The following is a 21,391-nucleotide window of genomic DNA, read 5'->3' as shown; positions in this document are numbered from 1 at the left end:
GCAATTCTACTTCAAAAATTACATAGGCTTGTACAGAGGAGGAGCATTAATGCAGTAGATTAGCAGCATGATAGAAGCATGTTTCAAATATGCTAATTAGCTCCCACATCGAAGCAGATTTGAAGCATGTTTGCAGTATGATTGCAGTAGTCTACTGCGCTGGAGTATCTACTTCGTTTTTGTGCGGGTGTGGTCACTCTTAGTTATGCGAACAGTAATCAGTCACGTGATTTTGGGTGTGTGTGGTATAGAAATATATAGAGAATTCAGAAGACAAGTAGCAAGCATACCGGTCGGTCACCTGTGTTTGGAACCGTAGATAGCATATAATGTGAGTAATTGTAAAATGTTTTTTATTTTTACTTTAACGTATATACCGTAGTTTGTTTATATTAGTTTCTATGAGTTTATTGTTTGTCGCATACTTATGTCATTTTTCATTTTTTTTTAGATTTGTACAAAAGCTCAACGTACACAAAGAACAAACGTGCCACGGTGTCCATTTTGATAACGAAACTGTAACAAATTGTGCTATCTAAAAGACAATAAATGATTCAGTCATTTTATGCGTAACGTCGTCTACAATATTAGTACAAATATTTTGTTCCGAACACTGGCATCATGAACGGTGAAACAAACGCAGATGTACCACAGTCAGACACAACTACCATTAAAACTTTAAAGGACAGAAAAAGTGCAGCGCTACGCTCAGTTACAGTATGCTGTAACAAAATAGTGAATGCTATGACTGACTTTAATAACCTTCATATCGTGAAAACAAATTTGGAACAGTACGATGAATTATTTGAAAAGTACCAATCTGCATATAATAAATACTGTGAAAAACTTTCTGAGGATGAAATGACGAAGGAACTCAAGGTGGCCATCACAAAACACGGTGTATACATATTGCTGTGCTAACTGAATAAATGTTACTTTTTTCTTTCAAAATGTATCTTACACTTTCTGTTGAACATAATTAACCTATAATCTAAATATAAATTATTTTTATTTGGCCATATTATATTTGCTTGGTTGTTCCAAAATTCAACATGGCCACAATTGACAGTGCGGGTATGAATTTTAATGCAAGAAACGTATAATTCTAAAAGTTGTGCAGTCAATTGCAATCTTATATGACCTTTCTACACTGCTTTCATGGAAATACTTGTCCATATTTAATTGCATATTCAGGATTAAGGCTTTATGGTAACAGGTGAAATGTCTTGGCTGTAGTTCATTGGAAAGCCAATCAAGATTTGCTGTTACCTAGTCTTCGGTTATTGTTGACCATTTCATCTTTCTTTTTTAATCATTTTACATGGACACACATCTAGTAGTGATGAGCAGTATTATGAAAATAAGTTCTCATCCAAATTTAAGATGAAATGAGGAATATAGCTCTCATTTTAGAATGATTTTAGAATGACTCTAGAATGATTTTAAATGTCATTTAGTCAATGCATTTGAAATATTTAAGATTTTGTTGGCCTCAGAACTGTCATTTTTTAACCCGTGTGTTACCAAGACACACCAACAACCACTTTACTGGCAAACACGCAAAAAAATAAAAACTAAGGGCCTATTAGAAAAACATAGTGAACAAAAATCACTAAGGGGGTGGGGGTCGGTATTTGGCCCATGGACTATAAGGTCCTTATTCAAGCAATCATAAGTTTGAATTATTTACGAGGAATTCAATTGGAGATGATTCCGTTAAATAATTATAAAATATAAAAACGGTCTGATACATTTATTATTAAAAACTTATCTACGCTTTGTTTGTTGAGCATTTTGAAGAGAGTAATAAACGTGAAAAACACTGTCCATGAACAGAACTTTAAATAATAACAAATTTGTTCCAAAGAAAAGGGGCAAGCAAAATAAATAGATATATAAATAAATAAATAATATGCAAAAAATAGGATTCAGGGTAACAAACGGAGAGACGTGATACAAAAAAAAGTCAAGCACGTGTCTGTGGTCCTGAGTCTTTCTACTTTTATTACAAATATGTGGATTAACAGGTCTAGTGTGGTTTACAAGTACTGTCAAAAATCGAAATGTGTGAAACCAAGGAGTCCCAACAACTACCTCCTTGGTGAAACTAACTGTGGGCGCAGCAAACGTGAAAGATGTCCTCCATGCTGAACAACTGTCCATTAAGAAAAGAATCAGAACCTTTTTTATCATTTTGCTCATTTTTTTGGTTCCTCCACCAAAATAAGAGATTATCAGAGTAAGAAATAAAAATAAGTTAATATGACTACAAGTTGAGGTAGTGAGGTATAGAATAGAATATAATATAAGGTAGTGATCGTACACTACGAAGGCAATTGAAGTGAGAAACGTGTATCATAAACTATATTTCTGGGTTTAAAAGTGATTTCATTATGGTGATACTGTTTATAATGAATTGAATTCAAATACCATATTTTAGAATGTGTAATTCTCAGCGACAGCAACCTTAATGATCCACTGTTTATTACAAAAACCCAACCAGAAAAAAAACGCCTTTGTGTGTTCGCTAAATACCTCTATAGGTATGTCATCAGAAAAATCTGAATATTAAATAGACAGAATAGTGGGGGAAAAGAGACAAAAACCCAATCCATGATATTTAGCATAGCAGAGAAAGAAGAAATAAAGATATTGTAAATTAATAAGATTGACAGGTAATTGGACCAATTTCTACTTTTTGTTTCTGGGGATATTGGTTGGTTTCACGTCAGAACGGGTTTCTTGCATAATCATGGGTTTGAACACATATTTATCATTAAACTGCTCAAATACATACTGCCACTGCCACAAACATATGGTGCCAGCTACAGTGACAGTGACTGTTCTGGTTATTTCCCGTTCCTGCGTCCATTGCGATTCGTAGGAGGTTGAGTAAGAACCACTATAGGTGACGCTGGCTGTAATGACTTTTTTGGCCACTTCGATGGTCATTTCCCATGAATTTGTTAACGTCGAGGACTCGGTTTTAGAGTAGCCAGCTTTAAATGTATACGACAAAGACCCAGGGCCAACATGGCCCCAACAGCTGATTTTAACCCAGTCTCCGGCAACTGATGGGTTTGGAATAACCTGAACTTTCTGGAGGTTGCGGTTAAGAAAGTCAAACTGCATATTTGAGAAAGTTCCTCCGTGTATCATCGTATCGGAATGCCAGCTTGGCATTTCACCGTTATATGGGTACGGGTGAACATATTTGCCCCCAGAATGTTTGATGAAGCCCTTCTCTTGGTTGATTGCAAACAATGCAGAATTGTAGCAATTTGGATGTGGGAAAATTGCTGTATTGTCTCCTGGATGAGCCCAGCCGCCGAAGGGGTTCAAACAATGTCCGGCAGTGCCTACGACCTTCAGATAGCCCCAGTGTCCTTCCTTCTGATGCCATTCTAGTTCAGCCGCATTGGGGCAATTGTCTGCACGGAATTTTTCATAATGATGGCCCCAGGACCACCAGTCAGCATAGGCGTAACAACGGCCGCTAGACCTGTGCCTAACAATGAACCTAGGGCTGACGTATCCTCCTGCAAACCAAAGTAACCGTCTGTCATTTACTAATTGGACGACCAACTATCATACAAACCAGTCATTCGACATATTGGTTAATTAACCACTCAATCGAGCTGTTTCACAATCAAATCATCCATCAACTGCAAATTCAATCATTTAATTACATTGTCAACCATACAACAAATGAAACGATTGAATAAATCATCGATCAATCGCGAAAAAACATAAGCTGAAAAACTAATTAATAAACCAAGAGATCACAAAAACGACCCTTCAGCTTGGTTACCAAACTAACATGTATCAACCTAAAATCGATTAATCAATCGATGAAACGACGTTAAGAAGGAAAGTCGTCATCGATTTATATAAGTTGAAGCAGTTCGCTGAGTACAATCCCCCCTTTATGCAAAGAAAATAAAGGGTGTGTTTTCCCAACCCCTTGTAACCTTATTTCAGTGGCAAGAAAAAAATATAACATTAGCTTTTAACTTGACTGTGTTTTGCTATAGTGGGTCTCAAGAACAATACCTAAATATTATCATTGACCTATTCAACTAGGCATGCGACAGATTGGAGAACACATTTCTTGCACTTTCTGACCTCCTTTGAATTTAAACCATCACAATTTCCATTAGATTACAATATGTGATAATGAACATCAAATTCATGAGTGTGAACTTTGAATTTTATTTCTTTTTCTTTTGTTTCATATTTGTCAATGAGCTTTCCTAGTCGTGCAATCCATCTGCAAAATTTTTCAGTTCAAGACTCAGACATTGCAGATGTACATGTTCTTGAACATACAGGGGTATCATTTTACGTTGAATGGTTATTCATATACATACCAGAATGTGATCGGCAGGTTATCGGGTTTGTTGGTTAAATATACATAATCTGAGAAGTTGATTTTCTTGCAGTTATCAAAGGAAAATATTTTGCTCGTTATAAACTTGTGTGCTAGACTGTAGCTGTACGGTTACTTGACAATTAATGTTCTCGGACCCTCTCTTAAGACTGAATTCTTTGTTTTGATATTGATGAACTAAAAATCTCTGAAGCACCGACGCTCAGCGATTGGAAGGGGCGCCTCTGTCAGGTATGTTATCAGTAAAGTGGCATATCCTTGTTATATTTGCTATATATCCAGCTATATTTTGGACAACAGATTAGGCAGTGGTTCCTCACTAAACAATACCTCTGTAATGTTAGAAATACCCCCTTTACACTGGACGGCGTTCTTTCTGCGTTCTTTCTGCGACCATGAAATTTGGCATCGCTGTGGTCTTAATAAGGAGGCATGAGCATTAATTTTGTATCAGAATGAATGCTCAATGATCGGCCAGTTGTCGGCACGTAAAATATTATAATTTTTTAACTCTCAAATGGGGCCGGACTGCTGGACGCAGAAAGGACGCCGCCCAGTGTAAAGGGGGCTTTAGTGACAGCATGCAGTGACTAAGATCGGGGAGTGTTTTGTACAGTAACTTTAGTTGAATGACATGCTCTCATGATATTTATACAACCACGCATAATGTAAACAGGAGAAGAAGGCCCCTAGAGACTGCATGAGGTAGAAGTAGGGGTAAAGGAAGCGGCACATGTAACAACTGGAAAGTAGTTCAATAAATAATAAGAAAGTCCATAACTGAGTTGTATTTGGTACCACGCGTAACATGAAGCCAATAACGTCGTCACACCTCGTACATGTACCAAACATTTATTTTAATAGACCGGTATGTTTTTATCCTGAACTGGAGTGCACTAAATATTTTGTCTTAGGATCAACTTTTAGGCTTTTTATGGGTGGGTGGGTGGGTGGGGGCAGCTTCACCAAAAACTTTAATTGAAGATGCTAAAAGCAAGGGCATTACACACTTTGGGGTGGAGCGCGTTTCCCGGATGAAATGAATAAAGCCCAGAGAACAATGGGTGACTATCTGATTCTCTGTCACGGTCTCTGTTTAAATCTCGGTTTCCGGGAAACGTTCCTACACTAGGTTCGGTCTAGCGTTCTAAGAGGTTGAAATGCAGTCAAGAGTTCGTGAAAGCCCTTGGTAAGAGCAAGATCGACCTTCGAATCATGTTGGAACTTACCTTCGGCAACCGCCAGGCTGGCAGACAGCACTATAGCCAGGAACAAATGCATGGTATCGTTCAGAAGTACGGGGCTTCTTGCTGCAACTGTCGCGTCCTTGATGGGTTCTCTTCTGTCCCTGCGTCTCCAGTGGATGAGGAAGGGTGAGAAGTTGTGTTTCGAGGGTTCGTATTTATACATATCAACGTAGCACCCCAGCCTCGCCGTGACTGTCAGCCCGCACAATCTTTACCATATAAGGTAAATAATTGGTGGCACTATCATAACGTATACCACGCGACGGGTTCCTATTGGACATTTTATCAACTTAAAACTGACATACGTTTCACTGGCGTAACTTCAGACTCCAGAAAGTGATGAAACATTAAATAATAGATAGTTGGCACTTTCATGAGAACAAGCATCGCTGGCGAATCAATCAGTAGCGCAAGAAAAGTTGCCGAAAGAGAGAGAGATGGAGATTAAAAAGGCGCCCTCGAAACTGCACAAACTGTAGGTAGATGACATGTAATAGGTCAGAAACGCCCATTTTGTAGACTCATAAATCAATGAGCACCTGTTGGAAGGTTTGTTTAATAAAGTTTATTTCAGTTGGGTCAAAAGCATTTATTTTGACAGTCGAACACATCAACTGCCTCTGCTCTACCAGTTTACCGATACCAATTGCTACTGGCCGCCAACTTATTGTCTTATCGAACAAGAAGGGGCATCAGTGCATTCTGAAAAAGTTAGATTTTAAAACAAAGGTTTCACGTATGACCAGCGTGTTGAAGTAGTAGGAGTTTTTTCTCAGTTTTATTCCCTTGCGCTTTCATTGCCGGCAAACACTGTATCTCCAAGTAAATAAATGTAGAAAAATGCAGCTCGTATTGCACTGGTTCCCACCCGCTGTCATAAACAGCGTGCGTGCGTCAACATTGGTTGTGCTTTCTTTTTGTTCTTAAATAAGGCTTTGAAATCTTTCTGGCGTAAATTTTACTTCGTGCCCCCCCCCCCCCCCCTGCCCTCTCAGGCAGGTGTATCGCTGGTCAGCGTCTAATTTTGTTCCTATGTCACTAAAAGTGAATGCTAAACTCCTTTATTTTGATCCGTTATTTCGAACGTATGGCTTCTCTTTTCGTTCTAAATATTGAAAAAAAAACATGATAATTCAGTACAATGTACAAACAGTACAAACACGACTCAAACTTACGGCCAAACCTTTCAAGTGATTAAAATAATGCAGCATAATTATGCTGTGGTTATCGCAATTATCACGTAGGCTCAAATCTCCCTTCTTTCCCCGTTTGAAAACACACATATAATAGATATAGATTCACACACATACGCATTTAATTGAGATAATTTATTTAGGTGAAAACAACTAAACCATCCATGAGCAGTTTTCGATACATGCAAAAAATATTTAATAGCTTTAATGCCAGAAATTGTGTTTCAAACGACATAAAAGGTACCAGTGACAAAATTTCCCTGCTATTAAAATAATTACTTTCCACTTTCCCCGTGTAACCTCGTATTAAAAATAATTTCGTAAAACTGCTTTGAAAAACGACGCAGGATATATCAGATGATCAGAGAAACTGTTCTCTTCTGTACTAATTGAACATGAACAAGAAAAATAAGTCAATGTTTAAAGTTTAGAGAAGCCCAACCATAGATTACCGACTTCAAACTTTTTCCGCAATACGAACTTGCACAGGGGGCCTGTGACATAAATTATTTTTAGCTCAAAAAATGCCCTCCACTTACATGTTTGTGTATAAAGATTGTATTACAGACCCATATGTACATGTGATTGTACCAGTAGATATTTATAGCTCTTTTTCAGCACCTTGACTATCTCTTACTTCGATCTTCCGCGTAGATTTACTAAGCTGCTCAGCCTCCCCTATTTTCGGCGAGACATGCATTAATGAAATTTGTCACGCAAAATGCGAGGTCCTATAGAATTAGGTCAAATAATGCACATAAACATGCATATCTAAAAGAAAAAAGCTCATTTGGACCAATGAGTGTTTTTAGTCCAAGCTAGAATATATCAGTTCCATAACAAAGTTAAAGATATTTTCTACAGGATATTATCATAGATCTTGTCCCTCATTTTTGCCCATATTCACCGGCGTTAGCGAATACATTAGGTATTCAAACAAGTACAGTACGTACAAGCTAGAACAATGGCCTCATTTAACTTGCAATAGAGTCTTCGTCAAACGAGAGACTAGAATAATGTCATGTGGCAATGGACACGTGCACAGAAATATATACATGCATATGGAAAACCACCTGTGGGGCATGAGGGAAACATTTGGCATATCACCTACCCCCAATACAGTATTTTTTCATTGAACATGGCGAAGCCAAATCTATTTCACCGTGATACCCGCCATAGTAATATCTAACATAGCAGTACAACTGGTTATACAAGGACTACTAACTCGTTCTCGTGAGGAGATACATGTAGATACGGACCAGCATGCCTCGAGACCAGGTAAAAATACAAGTAACAAAGATGTTAAACGTATATTTTCTCTTCATAATCAGAATATACACAGGAAGTGCTGTGTGTGTGTGTGTGTGTGTGTGTGTGTGTGTGTGAGAGAGAGAGAGAGAAAGGTTACTAGAGAGAGTTGGAGTGTGTGCGACAGTTAAAGTGAGTGTGTTTGTGTGTGGAAGTGTGTTGGCGCCCGCGAAGCGCTGCTGTGGATACATCTGTAAGGTAAATAGGGGTGGGGGGGGGGGGGTACCGTTCGTTATTAGCGGAGATCTACAATTCATTTCTCCAGTATAACTTTTAAAAATATGGTTGCCCTGTTTAACTTTCTTTTCGGCCAGTGATTTTAATAAAACGGATCCCAACGACTATCTACCACTTATTGTACAGGTAGTCGCATTCCGCCTGCATCATAATGAGAGAATGCATGCACTGCTAAAATCTTAACATTGGCTTGACCCGCACGAAAATGCAGTAGTATCGAAGTAGCAAAGAAGCATTAACGCAGTAGTGGTGTGGATCATATTTGCAGTAGAAATGCAGTATAGCCTACTGCAATGCTACTTCAAAAATTACATAGGGTTGTACAGAGGAGGAGCATTAATGCAGTAGATTAGCAGCATGATAGAAGCATGTTTCAAATATGCTAATTAGCTCCCCAATCGAAGCAGATTTGAAGCATGTTTGCAGTATGATTGAAGTAGTCTACTGCGCTGGAGTATCTACTTCGTTTTCGTGCGGGGAGCCGTTAACAAAAGCAATTTTTGAACACTTGCATCTATGTGGTCAAAATTAAGGCAGGCTTTGAGATACAAATCTGAGACTTATAAAAATCTGCAATTACAGAGACGGCTGGTTAGGGAAATATCTGTAACGTAAGCATACTTTTCTAGTCAAGGTAATGACTATGCAAACAGATTTAGTCATCTTGTCGTCTTCCTTTCTCCCCCCCCCCTCCAAATGGAAAATCTTACTATCTACCAAAATGCGCAATTGACGATTCCCAGGGAAAATATTTGATTACTGTAATTATTTTAATGATTGAATTTTAAGAGAAATAAAAAGCACCTGTGATAAAATTATCCTGTTGAAGTAATCTCATCTCATTTTCCCTTTGGGATCCCGCATCAAAAGTGTTTTCAAAAACAAATTTCAAAAAGACAAGGGGTGATTGGGATGATGAGTCAGAGATGTACTCATAATGGGGTAGACTACCGGTAGAATGAAACACCAAAGAAAAATAAAGGGGATAGACAGAGTGCGAAACAACTTATTATTAGGCAGGTACTGATTCAGGCCGTCTTCTGAGATCGGAAGACGGTCAGCTTTTCAAGTTTACATCGTCGGGTATCTGTTCTTTCTGTCGGAAGACGGTCAAAAATGGAGGATGGATTAACAAACGTAATATGGAAGACTGTCAGAAAAATTCTCTGGATCCGCCCCTGTCCTACGTTTACATTTATGCATAGCAAATCTATCTCGATCGTCTTTATGTTTGGAGTATAAAAACAGATTTGCTATCTGATATGTTTTTCTATATAAACACATTATTTCACCTTTGCTTACAGAAAAAGGACCTCCAATGCCAAGAGTTCTTTGTTGGCTACTTACTGATCCTCCAGATGTCGACAAGCGTGTTATTCACGTCAGAGACACGTGGGCGAGAAGATGTGACGTCACATTATTTATGAGCTCCATGGAAAATAAGACGTTCCCAACAATTGGTTTACGTGTACCACCCGGGAGAGGACACATTGCAAAAAAGGCCAAAGCTGCATGGAAATACATTTACGAGCATCATCTGAACGAAGCAGATTTCTTTATCAAAGCTGACCCTGATACATACGTAATTGTAGAAAATTTGAAACATTATCTAACATCTAGGGACCCAAAGAGGGCAGAGTTTTATGGACACCAGTTTTACCCCAGTGATTGGGAATTCAACGCTGATACTAGAATTAAGAAGTCCGTGTATATGAGTGGAGGTCCAGGGTTGGTGCTTAGCAGGGAAGCTGTCAGATTGCTTGTTACGAAAGCCATTAACAGCGACCCGAAATGCCTGCAGGACGGAGAGGGTATGTATTTCATACATGTACAGGGTGGTCCATAAAAACGACCATTTTTGCTTTCCATCTCAATTCAAAATAGGTCGTTGTATAAGGAACAGCCTGTATATCGTTTCATCTTTTTAACCTATTATTATTCAAGTTGCATATCTCTAACAGATCTCTTTTCGTTACAGCTGACACATACCAGTATGTTTACGTGACACGTGTTAAAATGTTCAATAGTCAATATATATATTTCTAATGAAATCCGCATGACGGTATTTGCCCAGCATATTTTAACAACATTTATAACCTTAAAGTATACGTGAAAATCCAAGCAGTCTTTATAGGCAACTGTATTCATAATCACACAAATTGGAAATACAGGAGATAGATTGTGGTAGAGAAGATGTCACATTGCACCGTTCTATTAGCTTCAAACATATATTCTGTCTCAATAAACATTATGTTCTTACACATGTAGCATATCCAGGGTACCTTCTATATATATATATATATATATATATATATATCCACTGATCACGCAATAGGCTTAAAATCAACAAAAAATATTCTGACTTGATTTAGTATTTTAATCTGCCATTTGTTTTCTGGACATCAGCCGAGGACATGAAAACGGCGAAATGCTTGTTAAGTGTTGGTGCCGAACCGGTGGACACTCGGGACGAGTTGGGCAGAGAGCGGTTTATGATTTTTCCTCCTTATGTCCACCTGAAGGGCCACTACGCTGACTGGTATAAAAAGGGGGACGCTCATGGGGCAGTGGAGGTGGGTAGGATAAAGTCCACACCAGCCGATCTTAAATTTTATGATTATATATTTTATTTAGATGGGGCCCTGAAGATACGAAGGCAGACTAAGGGGGTGGTGCTTACAGCGGGCCACTGCCTCCTCCACACCCACCCCTTCGGAGCTCACCCCTCCCGCCCTTGTATTGTTAAAAACAGCATAACAAACGAAACTAGACAAATTCGCCATTTATTTTATTTTATTTTTTATTTATTATTATTATTATTATTATTATTATTATTATTATTATTATTATTATATTTATTATTTTTTATTTATTTATTCATTTATTTATTTATTTATTTATTATTTTATTTTTATTTTTTTGTAAAATTGCCCCGTTTACTACACTGTTGTTCAATTTGGTTAAACAGATTTTACTACAAATGTCAACTTTTCTTTATTGAACAATTGTATTATTGCAGATTCAAAACGTTCAACCTAGACATCCCGACGAAAACATACTACTAGTACCTACTGTTACTTTATGTTAACTTTGGCCTTGATATTTTAGCACTCTTGCGTGTACATCAGTATAGAATATACTTCATTACCAATAACTACCGCTGATCTGTATTTTTTCTTAATCTTTTCCAGGGTTTTGAATGCTGTAGCAGGTACCCCATCTCATTTCATTATATCAAGCCCGTTGTCATGTATGAGATTGAGTATTACGTTTATCGAATGGATTACAAAAGAATTAATGAAGAAGTCGACTAAAGATGCGGCTGGCTCTGTGTATTGCTGACAACAGGATGGAAGCGCTAGGAGCAGTATACAGAGTGCTTACCCCTTGAAAAGATTTTTTTCTCCCACAGGAAATAATTAGTCGAAAGGTTATTTTTGCTTTAATTGTAAAACTTTGAAGTTGAAACACCAAAACTGACACGTTTTCTAGCTTTGTTGCCAAACCATGAAGTCATCAAGATGAAAATATTACATTACAAAAATAATTAACAATTCTAAGAAGACGTCATGCATACTTGATCCAATGTCGACAGCGCCCATGGTTCAGATACTCCCTGCTGTCATCAACCTGATAACACACATCATCAGTACTAGTTTTGTTTCTGGTTCTTTCACTGGTCAACTCAAGAAAGGTGTGGTTCAAGCCCTACTAAAAAAGCCATCTCTAGACACTGATACATTTGGAAATTACAGATCTGTGTCTAACCTCTCGTTTCTATCAAAAACCGTTGAAAGGGTCATTGCTGCAAGATTACTATCACATTTAGGCCAGACACAGTACTGAATCACCACTGCTAAGAATAAAAAAGTGATCTCCCGTGTGGAGTCAATGAACACTCAATGATTCTTTTAGTCTTATTTGTCCTGTCTGCAGCTTTTGATACAATCGATCATGAACTACAAGATTATGTTGATATCAGGGACTCTGCACTTAGTCTTTTACGCTCTTATCATACAGGTCGCTCACAACAGGTTTTAATTAATGGAATATTGTCAAATGTGTCAGAGTTAGCTTTTGGTGCATCTCAAGGTAATGTTCTTGGACCTCTAGCTTTCTATACATGACCCACTGGGGCCATATTGAGACATCACAGTTTTGGCTATAACATCTATGCTGATGATACGCAAATTTTAACATGCTGTAATGTAAAAAATCCTAATGAATCAATGGAAAAGCTGTCTAAGTGTATTGATGATCTACGAGGGTGGTTGATAGAACGCTTTCTATGAATAATCAAATTGCTAGCATATGCAAGTGAGCAGTATTTAATATTAGGAACATATGCACAATTCGTAATCACCTCTCTGACTCTGCTGCAGCTACATGTACAGTTACAAATTGTTTAGTAACGTCTAGATTGGGTTTCTGTAATTCTATTTTATATGGGTGTCAAAAAAACATTAAAATACTGCAGCGTATTCAGAACATCTCAGCTAAATTATCAACCCGTACATCCATGAGTAACCATATCACCCCAGTTTTAGCAGAGTTACATTGGCTACCTGACTGCAAGCCAGGATTGTTTTAAATTTCTAGTCTTGTTCATGACGCTTTTTACAAAGTCGCACCGATCTACCTAAGTGAATTAGTCACTCACTATGTTCCAGCAAGAAACGTGCGGTCTGTAGACAAATTGTTACTTATATAAGCTGGTAAAAATGCGCCTAAAAACTTATGGTGACATTTCTTTTAAATCAGCAGGTCCAAAGGAATGGAATTTATAACCACTGAAAATCCGATCAATTGAATCTACCAAGTATTTTAAAAAAGAATTAACGACATACCTATTCAGGAATTTTTTTTGACTAATCAACTTTTAAATTGTTTTTACAAATGTTATAGTAATTGCATTTTTCCACTGTAAGAAATAAGGCTTATACTTATAATTTTTCTATATGTAAATAAGGCTTTTTTTTTACCTAGAATTGATTATTTCTTCTTCACAAACATATTTTAGCTATGTACTGTAAGTACTTTTATGTGAACACTCTTAATTTTTTGTCGTTAAACTCTGTAATTTATTTATTTATCTATTCCTAATAAATGATTATTTAGTAATTGTTTATGTATATGTAAAGTCTTCTGAACATGTAATAATGGAGTTTAGACTCAAAATAAATTTATTATAATTAGTAGTAGTAGTAGTAGTAGTAGTAGTTGTAGTATAATTATTATTATTATTATGGGTGTGACAGATTTAGCTGTGGCCATAGTAATACAGGGGTTTTGAATTATAATTTCTGAGACCTTTAAATTGTCATGTATTTCAAATATATGAACGCGGGTACCTGTATTGTAATCTTATAAAATAAGACTTGGGCCTCAGCAATTAATGAAATTATTTGAAAAAATATCATAGTTAAATTGCCAAAATGGCAGCCAATCCAAGTGTTAGTGCACCAAATCACATGACCTTGCCCGCACGAAAATGCAGTAGTATCGAAGTAGCAAAGAAGCATTTTAAACGCAGTAGAGGTGTGGAGCATATTTGCAGTAGAAATGCAGTATAGCCTACTGCAATTCTACTTCAAAAATTACATAGGCTTGTACAGAGGAGGAGCATTAATGCAGTAGATTAGCAGCATGATAGAAGCATGTTTCAAATATGCTAATTAGCTCCCACATCGAAGCAGATTTGAAGCATGTTTGCAGTATGATTGCAGTAGTCTACTGCGCTGGAGTATCTACTTCGTTTTTGTGCGGGTGTGGTCACTCTTAGTTATGCGAACAGTAATCAGTCACGTGATTTTGGGTGTGTGTGGTATAGAAATATATAGAGAATTCAGAAGACAAGTAGCAAGCATACCGGTCGGTCACCTGTGTTTGGAACCGTAGATAGCATATAATGTGAGTAATTGTAAAATGTTTTTTATTTTTACTTTAACGTATATACCGTAGTTTGTTTATATTAGTTTCTATGAGTTTATTGTTTGTCGCATACTTATGTCATTTTTCATTTTTTTTTAGATTTGTACAAAAGCTCAACGTACACAAAGAACAAACGTGCCACGGTGTCCATTTTGATAACGAAACTGTAACAAATTGTGCTATCTAAAAGACAATAAATGATTCAGTCATTTTATGCGTAACGTCGTCTACAATATTAGTACAAATATTTTGTTCCGAACACTGGCATCATGAACGGTGAAACAAACGCAGATGTACCACAGTCAGACACAACTACCATTAAAACTTTAAAGGACAGAAAAAGTGCAGCGCTACGCTCAGTTACAGTATGCTGTAACAAAATAGTGAATGCTATGACTGACTTTAATAACCTTCATATCGTGAAAACAAATTTGGAACAGTACGATGAATTATTTGAAAAGTACCAATCTGCATATAATAAATACTGTGAAAAACTTTCTGAGGATGAAATGACGAAGGAACTCAAGGTGGCCATCACAAAACACGGTGTATACATATTGCTGTGCTAACTGAATAAATGTTACTTTTTTCTTTCAAAATGTATCTTACACTTTCTGTTGAACATAATTAACCTATAATCTAAATATAAATTATTTTTATTTGGCCATATTATATTTGCTTGGTTGTTCCAAAATTCAACATGGCCACAATTGACAGTGCGGGTATGAATTTTAATGCAAGAAACGTATAATTCTAAAAGTTGTGCAGTCAATTGCAATCTTATATGACCTTTCTACACTGCTTTCATGGAAATACTTGTCCATATTTAATTGCATATTCAGGATTAAGGCTTTATGGTAACAGGTGAAATGTCTTGGCTGTAGTTCATTGGAAAGCCAATCAAGATTTGCTGTTACCTAGTCTTCGGTTATTGTTGACCATTTCATCTTTCTTTTTTAATCATTTTACATGGACACACATCTAGTAGTGATGAGCAGTATTATGAAAATAAGTTCTCATCCAAATTTAAGATGAAATGAGGAATATAGCTCTCATTTTAGAATGATTTTAGAATGACTCTAGAATGATTTTAAATGTCATTTAGTCAATGCATTTGAAATATTTAAGATTTTGTTGGCCTCAGAACTGTCATTTTTTAACCCGTGTGTTACCAAGACACACCAACAACCACTTTACTGGCAAACACGCAAAAAAATAAAAACTAAGGGCCTATTAGAAAAACATAGTGAACAAAAATCACTAAGGGGGTGGGGGTCGGTATTTGGCCCATGGACTATAAGGTCCTTATTCAAGCAATCATAAGTTTGAATTATTTACGAGGAATTCAATTGGAGATGATTCCGTTAAATAATTATAAAATATAAAAACGGTCTGATACATTTATTATTAAAAACTTATCTACGCTTTGTTTGTTGAGCATTTTGAAGAGAGTAATAAACGTGAAAAACACTGTCCATGAACAGAACTTTAAATAATAACAAATTTGTTCCAAAGAAAAGGGGCAAGCAAAATAAATAGATATATAAATAAATAAATAATATGCAAAAAATAGGATTCAGGGTAACAAACGGAGAGACGTGATACAAAAAAAAGTCAAGCACGTGTCTGTGGTCCTGAGTCTTTCTACTTTTATTACAAATATGTGGATTAACAGGTCTAGTGTGGTTTACAAGTACTGTCAAAAATCGAAATGTGTGAAACCAAGGAGTCCCAACAACTACCTCCTTGGTGAAACTAACTGTGGGCGCAGCAAACGTGAAAGATGTCCTCCATGCTGAACAACTGTCCATTAAGAAAAGAATCAGAACCTTTTTTATCATTTTGCTCATTTTTTTGGTTCCTCCACCAAAATAAGAGATTATCAGAGTAAGAAATAAAAATAAGTTAATATGACTACAAGTTGAGGTAGTGAGGTATAGAATAGAATATAATATAAGGTAGTGATCGTACACTACGAAGGCAATTGAAGTGAGAAACGTGTATCATAAACTATATTTCTGGGTTTAAAAGTGATTTCATTATGGTGATACTGTTTATAATGAATTGAATTCAAATACCATATTTTAGAATGTGTAATTCTCAGCGACAGCAACCTTAATGATCCACTGTTTATTACAAAAACCCAACCAGAAAAAAAACGCCTTTGTGTGTTCGCTAAATACCTCTATAGGTATGTCATCAGAAAAATCTGAATATTAAATAGACAGAATAGTGGGGGAAAAGAGACAAAAACCCAATCCATGATATTTAGCATAGCAGAGAAAGAAGAAATAAAGATATTGTAAATTAATAAGATTGACAGGTAATTGGACCAATTTCTACTTTTTGTTTCTGGGGATATTGGTTGGTTTCACGTCAGAACGGGTTTCTTGCATAATCATGGGTTTGAACACATATTTATCATTAAACTGCTCAAATACATACTGCCACTGCCACAAACATATGGTGCCAGCTACAGTGACAGTGACTGTTCTGGTTATTTCCCGTTCCTGCGTCCATTGCGATTCGTAGGAGGTTGAGTAAGAACCACTATAGGTGACGCTGGCTGTAATGACTTTTTTGGCCACTTCGATGGTCATTTCCCATGAATTTGTTAACGTCGAGGACTCGGTTTTAGAGTAGCCAGCTTTAAATGTATACGACAAAGACCCAGGGCCAACATGGCCCCAACAGCTGATTTTAACCCAGTCTCCGGCAACTGATGGGTTTGGAATAACCTGAACTTTCTGGAGGTTGCGGTTAAGAAAGTCAAACTGCATATTTGAGAAAGTTCCTCCGTGTATCATCGTATCGGAATGCCAGCTTGGCATTTCACCGTTATATGGGTACGGGTGAACATATTTGCCCCCAGAATGTTTGATGAAGCCCTTCTCTTGGTTGATTGCAAACAATGCAGAATTGTAGCAATTTGGATGTGGGAAAATTGCTGTATTGTCTCCTGGATGAGCCCAGCCGCCGAAGGGGTTCAAACAATGTCCGGCAGTGCCTACGACCTTCAGATAGCCCCAGTGTCCTTCCTTCTGATGCCATTCTAGTTCAGCCGCATTGGGGCAATTGTCTGCACGGAATTTTTCATAATGATGGCCCCAGGACCACCAGTCAGCATAGGCGTAACAACGGCCGCTAGACCTGTGCCTAACAATGAACCTAGGGCTGACGTATCCTCCTGCAAACCAAAGTAACCGTCTGTCATTTACTAATTGGACGACCAACTATCATACAAACCAGTCATTCGACATATTGGTTAATTAACCACTCAATCGAGCTGTTTCACAATCAAATCATCCATCAACTGCAAATTCAATCATTTAATTACATTGTCAACCATACAACAAATGAAACGATTGAATAAATCATCGATCAATCGCGAAAAAACATAAGCTGAAAAACTAATTAATAAACCAAGAGATCACAAAAACGACCCTTCAGCTTGGTTACCAAACTAACATGTATCAACCTAAAATCGATTAATCAATCGATGAAACGACGTTAAGAAGGAAAGTCGTCATCGATTTATATAAGTTGAAGCAGTTCGCTGAGTACAATCCCCCCTTTATGCAAAGAAAATAAAGGGTGTGTTTTCCCAACCCCTTGTAACCTTATTTCAGTGGCAAGAAAAAAATATAACATTAGCTTTTAACTTGACTGTGTTTTGCTATAGTGGGTCTCAAGAACAATACCTAAATATTATCATTGACCTATTCAACTAGGCATGCGACAGATTGGAGAACACATTTCTTGCACTTTCTGACCTCCTTTGAATTTAAACCATCACAATTTCCATTAGATTACAATATGTGATAATGAACATCAAATTCATGAGTGTGAACTTTGAATTTTATTTCTTTTTCTTTTGTTTCATATTTGTCAATGAGCTTTCCTAGTCGTGCAATCCATCTGCAAAATTTTTCAGTTCAAGACTCAGACATTGCAGATGTACATGTTCTTGAACATACAGGGGTATCATTTTACGTTGAATGGTTATTCATATACATACCAGAATGTGATCGGCAGGTTATCGGGTTTGTTGGTTAAATATACATAATCTGAGAAGTTGATTTTCTTGCAGTTATCAAAGGAAAATATTTTGCTCGTTATAAACTTGTGTGCTAGACTGTAGCTGTACGGTTACTTGACAATTAATGTTCTCGGACCCTCTCTTAAGACTGAATTCTTTGTTTTGATATTGATGAACTAAAAATCTCTGAAGCACCGACGCTCAGCGATTGGAAGGGGCGCCTCTGTCAGGTATGTTATCAGTAAAGTGGCATATCCTTGTTATATTTGCTATATATCCAGCTATATTTTGGACAACAGATTAGGCAGTGGTTCCTCACTAAACAATACCTCTGTAATGTTAGAAATACCCCCTTTACACTGGACGGCGTTCTTTCTGCGTTCTTTCTGCGACCATGAAATTTGGCATCGCTGTGGTCTTAATAAGGAGGCATGAGCATTAATTTTGTATCAGAATGAATGCTCAATGATCGGCCAGTTGTCGGCACGTAAAATATTATAATTTTTTAACTCTCAAATGGGGCCGGACTGCTGGACGCAGAAAGGACGCCGCCCAGTGTAAAGGGGGCTTTAGTGACGACGTTATTGGCTTCATGTTACGCGAGGTACCAAATACAACTCAGTTATGGACTTTCTTATTATTTATTGAACTACTTTCCAGTTGTTACATGTGCCGCTTCCTTTACCCCTACTTCTACCTCATGCAGTCTCTAGGGGCCTTCTTCTCCTGTTTACATTATGCGTGGTTGTATAAATATCATGAGAGCATGTCATTCAACTAAAGTTACTGTACAAAACACTCCCCGATCTTAGTCACTGCATGCTGTCACTAAAGCCCCCTTTACACTGGGCGGCGTCCTTTCTGCGTCCAGCAGTCCGAACAGTACATGTACCAAACATTTATTTTAATAGACCGGTATGTTTTTATCCTGAACTGGAGTGCACTAAATATTTTGTCTTAGGATCAACTTTTAGGCTTTTTATGGGTGGGTGGGTGGGTGGGGGCAGCTTCACCAAAAACTTTAATTGAAGATGCTAAAAGCAAGGGCATTACACACTTTGGGGTGGAGCGCGTTTCCCGGATGAAATGAATAAAGCCCAGAGAACAATGGGTGACTATCTGATTCTCTGTCACGGTCTCTGTTTAAATCTCGGTTTCCGGGAAACGTTCCTACACTAGGTTCGGTCTAGCGTTCTAAGAGGTTGAAATGCAGTCAAGAGTTCGTGAAAGCCCTTGGTAAGAGCAAGATCGACCTTCGAATCATGTTGGAACTTACCTTCGGCAACCGCCAGGCTGGCAGACAGCACTATAGCCAGGAACAAATGCATGGTATCGTTCAGAAGTACGGGGCTTCTTGCTGCAACTGTCGCGTCCTTGATGGGTTCTCTTCTGTCCCTGCGTCTCCAGTGGATGAGGAAGGGTGAGAAGTTGTGTTTCGAGGGTTCGTATTTATACATATCAACGTAGCACCCCAGCCTCGCCGTGACTGTCAGCCCGCACAATCTTTACCATATAAGGTAAATAATTGGTGGCACTATCATAACGTATACCACGCGACGGGTTCCTATTGGACATTTTATCAACTTAAAACTGACATACGTTTCACTGGCGTAACTTCAGACTCCAGAAAGTGATGAAACATTAAATAATAGATAGTTGGCACTTTCATGAGAACAAGCATCGCTGGCGAATCAATCAGTAGCGCAAGAAAAGTTGCCGAAAGAGAGAGAGATGGAGATTAAAAAGGCGCCCTCGAAACTGCACAAACTGTAGGTAGATGACATGTAATAGGTCAGAAACGCCCATTTTGTAGACTCATAAATCAATGAGCACCTGTTGGAAGGTTTGTTTAATAAAGTTTATTTCAGTTGGGTCAAAAGCATTTATTTTGACAGTCGAACACATCAACTGCCTCTGCTCTACCAGTTTACCGATACCAATTGCTACTGGCCGCCAACTTATTGTCTTATCGAACAAGAAGGGGCATCAGTGCATTCTGAAAAAGTTAGATTTTAAAACAAAGGTTTCACGTATGACCAGCGTGTTGAAGTAGTAGGAGTTTTTTCTCAGTTTTATTCCCTTGCGCTTTCATTGCCGGCAAACACTGTATCTCCAAGTAAATAAATGTAGAAAAATGCAGCTCGTATTGCACTGGTTCCCACCCGCTGTCATAAACAGCGTGCGTGCGTCAACATTGGTTGTGCTTTCTTTTTGTTCTTAAATAAGGCTTTGAAATCTTTCTGGCGTAAATTTTACTTCGTGCCCCCCCCCCCCCCCCCCTGCCCTCTCAGGCAGGTGTATCGCTGGTCAGCGTCTAATTTTGTTCCTATGTCACTAAAAGTGAATGCTAAACTCCTTTATTTTGATCCGTTATTTCGAACGTATGGCTTCTCTTTTCGTTCTATATATTGAAAAAAAAACATGATAATTCAGTACAATGTACAAACAGTACAAACACGACTCAAACTTACGGCCAAACCTTTCAAGTGATTAAAATAATGCAGCATAATTATGCTGTGGTTATCGCAATTATCACGTAGGCTCAAATCTCCCTTCTTTCCCCGTTTGAAAACACACATATAATAGATATAGATTCACACACATACGCATTTAATTGAGATAATTTATTTAAGTGAAAACAACTAAACCATCCATGAGCAGTTTTCGATACATGCAAAAAATATTTAATAGCTTTAATGCCAGAAATTGTGTTTCAAACGACATAAAAGGTACCAGTGACAAAATTTCCCTGCTATTAAAATAATTACTTTCCACTTTCCCCGTGTAACCTCGTATTAAAAATAATTTCGTAAAACTGCTTTGAAAAACGACGCAGGATATATCAGATGATCAGAGAAACTGTTCTCTTCTGTACTAATTGAACATGAACAAGAAAAATAAGTCAATGTTTAAAGTTTAGAGAAGCCCAACCATAGATTACCGACTTCAAACTTTTTCCGCAATACGAACTTGCACAGGGGGCCTGTGACATAAATTATTTTTAGCTCAAAAAATGCCCTCCACTTACATGTTTGTGTATAAAGAT

General features: G+C 37.6%; 3 protein-coding genes across 3 annotated transcripts; 1 reads left to right on the top strand and 2 right to left on the bottom strand.

The window, feature by feature from the left end:
- Nucleotides 1–1,979: 1,979 nt before the first annotated feature.
- On the bottom strand, nucleotides 1,980–5,820 carry LOC147761001 (uncharacterized). Its single transcript, XM_087015668.1, has 2 exons — nucleotides 5,620–5,820; nucleotides 1,980–3,539 (listed from the first exon to the last, which is right to left on the bottom strand). Exons 1-2 carry the CDS (start codon nucleotides 5,798–5,800, stop codon nucleotides 2,692–2,694), a joined length of 1,029 nt encoding a protein of 342 aa, XP_086871794.1. The 5' UTR covers nucleotides 5,801–5,820; the 3' UTR covers nucleotides 1,980–2,691.
- Nucleotides 5,821–7,832: 2,012 nt separating this feature from the next.
- Nucleotides 7,833–12,278, top strand: LOC147761000 (glycoprotein-N-acetylgalactosamine 3-beta-galactosyltransferase 1-like). The gene is made up of 4 exons (XM_087015876.1): nucleotides 7,833–8,108; nucleotides 9,680–10,186; nucleotides 10,782–10,948; nucleotides 11,567–12,278. The coding sequence occupies exons 2-4, from the start codon at nucleotides 9,694–9,696 to the stop codon at nucleotides 11,687–11,689; spliced, it is 783 nt and encodes a 260-aa protein (XP_086872002.1). The 5' UTR covers nucleotides 7,833–8,108; nucleotides 9,680–9,693; the 3' UTR covers nucleotides 11,690–12,278.
- A 3,655-nt stretch (nucleotides 12,279–15,933) lies between these two features.
- LOC106166988 (uncharacterized) lies at nucleotides 15,934–19,822 on the bottom strand. Its single transcript, XM_013545647.2, has 2 exons — nucleotides 19,622–19,822; nucleotides 15,934–17,493 (listed from the first exon to the last, which is right to left on the bottom strand). Exons 1-2 carry the CDS (start codon nucleotides 19,800–19,802, stop codon nucleotides 16,646–16,648), a joined length of 1,029 nt encoding a protein of 342 aa, XP_013401101.2. The 5' UTR covers nucleotides 19,803–19,822; the 3' UTR covers nucleotides 15,934–16,645.
- Between the last annotated feature and the right edge of the window lie 1,569 nt (nucleotides 19,823–21,391).

This window comes from Lingula anatina, chromosome 6 (assembly GCF_051362555.1).
Source record: "Lingula anatina isolate TDL-2025a chromosome 6, LinAna3.0, whole genome shotgun sequence".
Classification (NCBI taxonomy): Eukaryota; Metazoa; Brachiopoda; class Lingulata; order Lingulida; family Lingulidae; genus Lingula; species Lingula anatina.
This window is presented reverse-complemented; position numbering and strand designations above follow the sequence as displayed.

Excerpts from the sequence above, each read along its gene's own strand:
- LOC147761000 (XM_087015876.1), top strand. The coding sequence starts at position 9,694 with ATGCCAAGAGTTCTTTGTTGGCTACTTACTGATCCTCCAGATGTCGAC. Across the intron at positions 10,187-10,781 it reads ATGCCTGCAGGACGGAGAGG|CCGAGGACATGAAAACGGCG; the intron begins GTATGTATTTCA and ends TCTGGACATCAG. Across the intron at positions 10,949-11,566 it reads ACGCTCATGGGGCAGTGGAG|GGTTTTGAATGCTGTAGCAG; the intron begins GTGGGTAGGATA and ends AATCTTTTCCAG.
- LOC106166988 (XM_013545647.2), bottom strand. The coding sequence starts at position 19,802 with ATGTATAAATACGAACCCTCGAAACACAACTTCTCACCCTTCCTCATC. Across the intron at positions 17,494-19,621 it reads CAGCCTGGCGGTTGCCGAAG|GAGGATACGTCAGCCCTAGG; the intron begins GTAAGTTCCAAC and ends TTTGGTTTGCAG.
- LOC147761001 (XM_087015668.1), bottom strand. The coding sequence starts at position 5,800 with ATGTATAAATACGAACCCTCGAAACACAACTTCTCACCCTTCCTCATC. Across the intron at positions 3,540-5,619 it reads CAGCCTGGCGGTTGCCGAAG|GAGGATACGTCAGCCCTAGG; the intron begins GTAAGTTCCAAC and ends TTTGGTTTGCAG.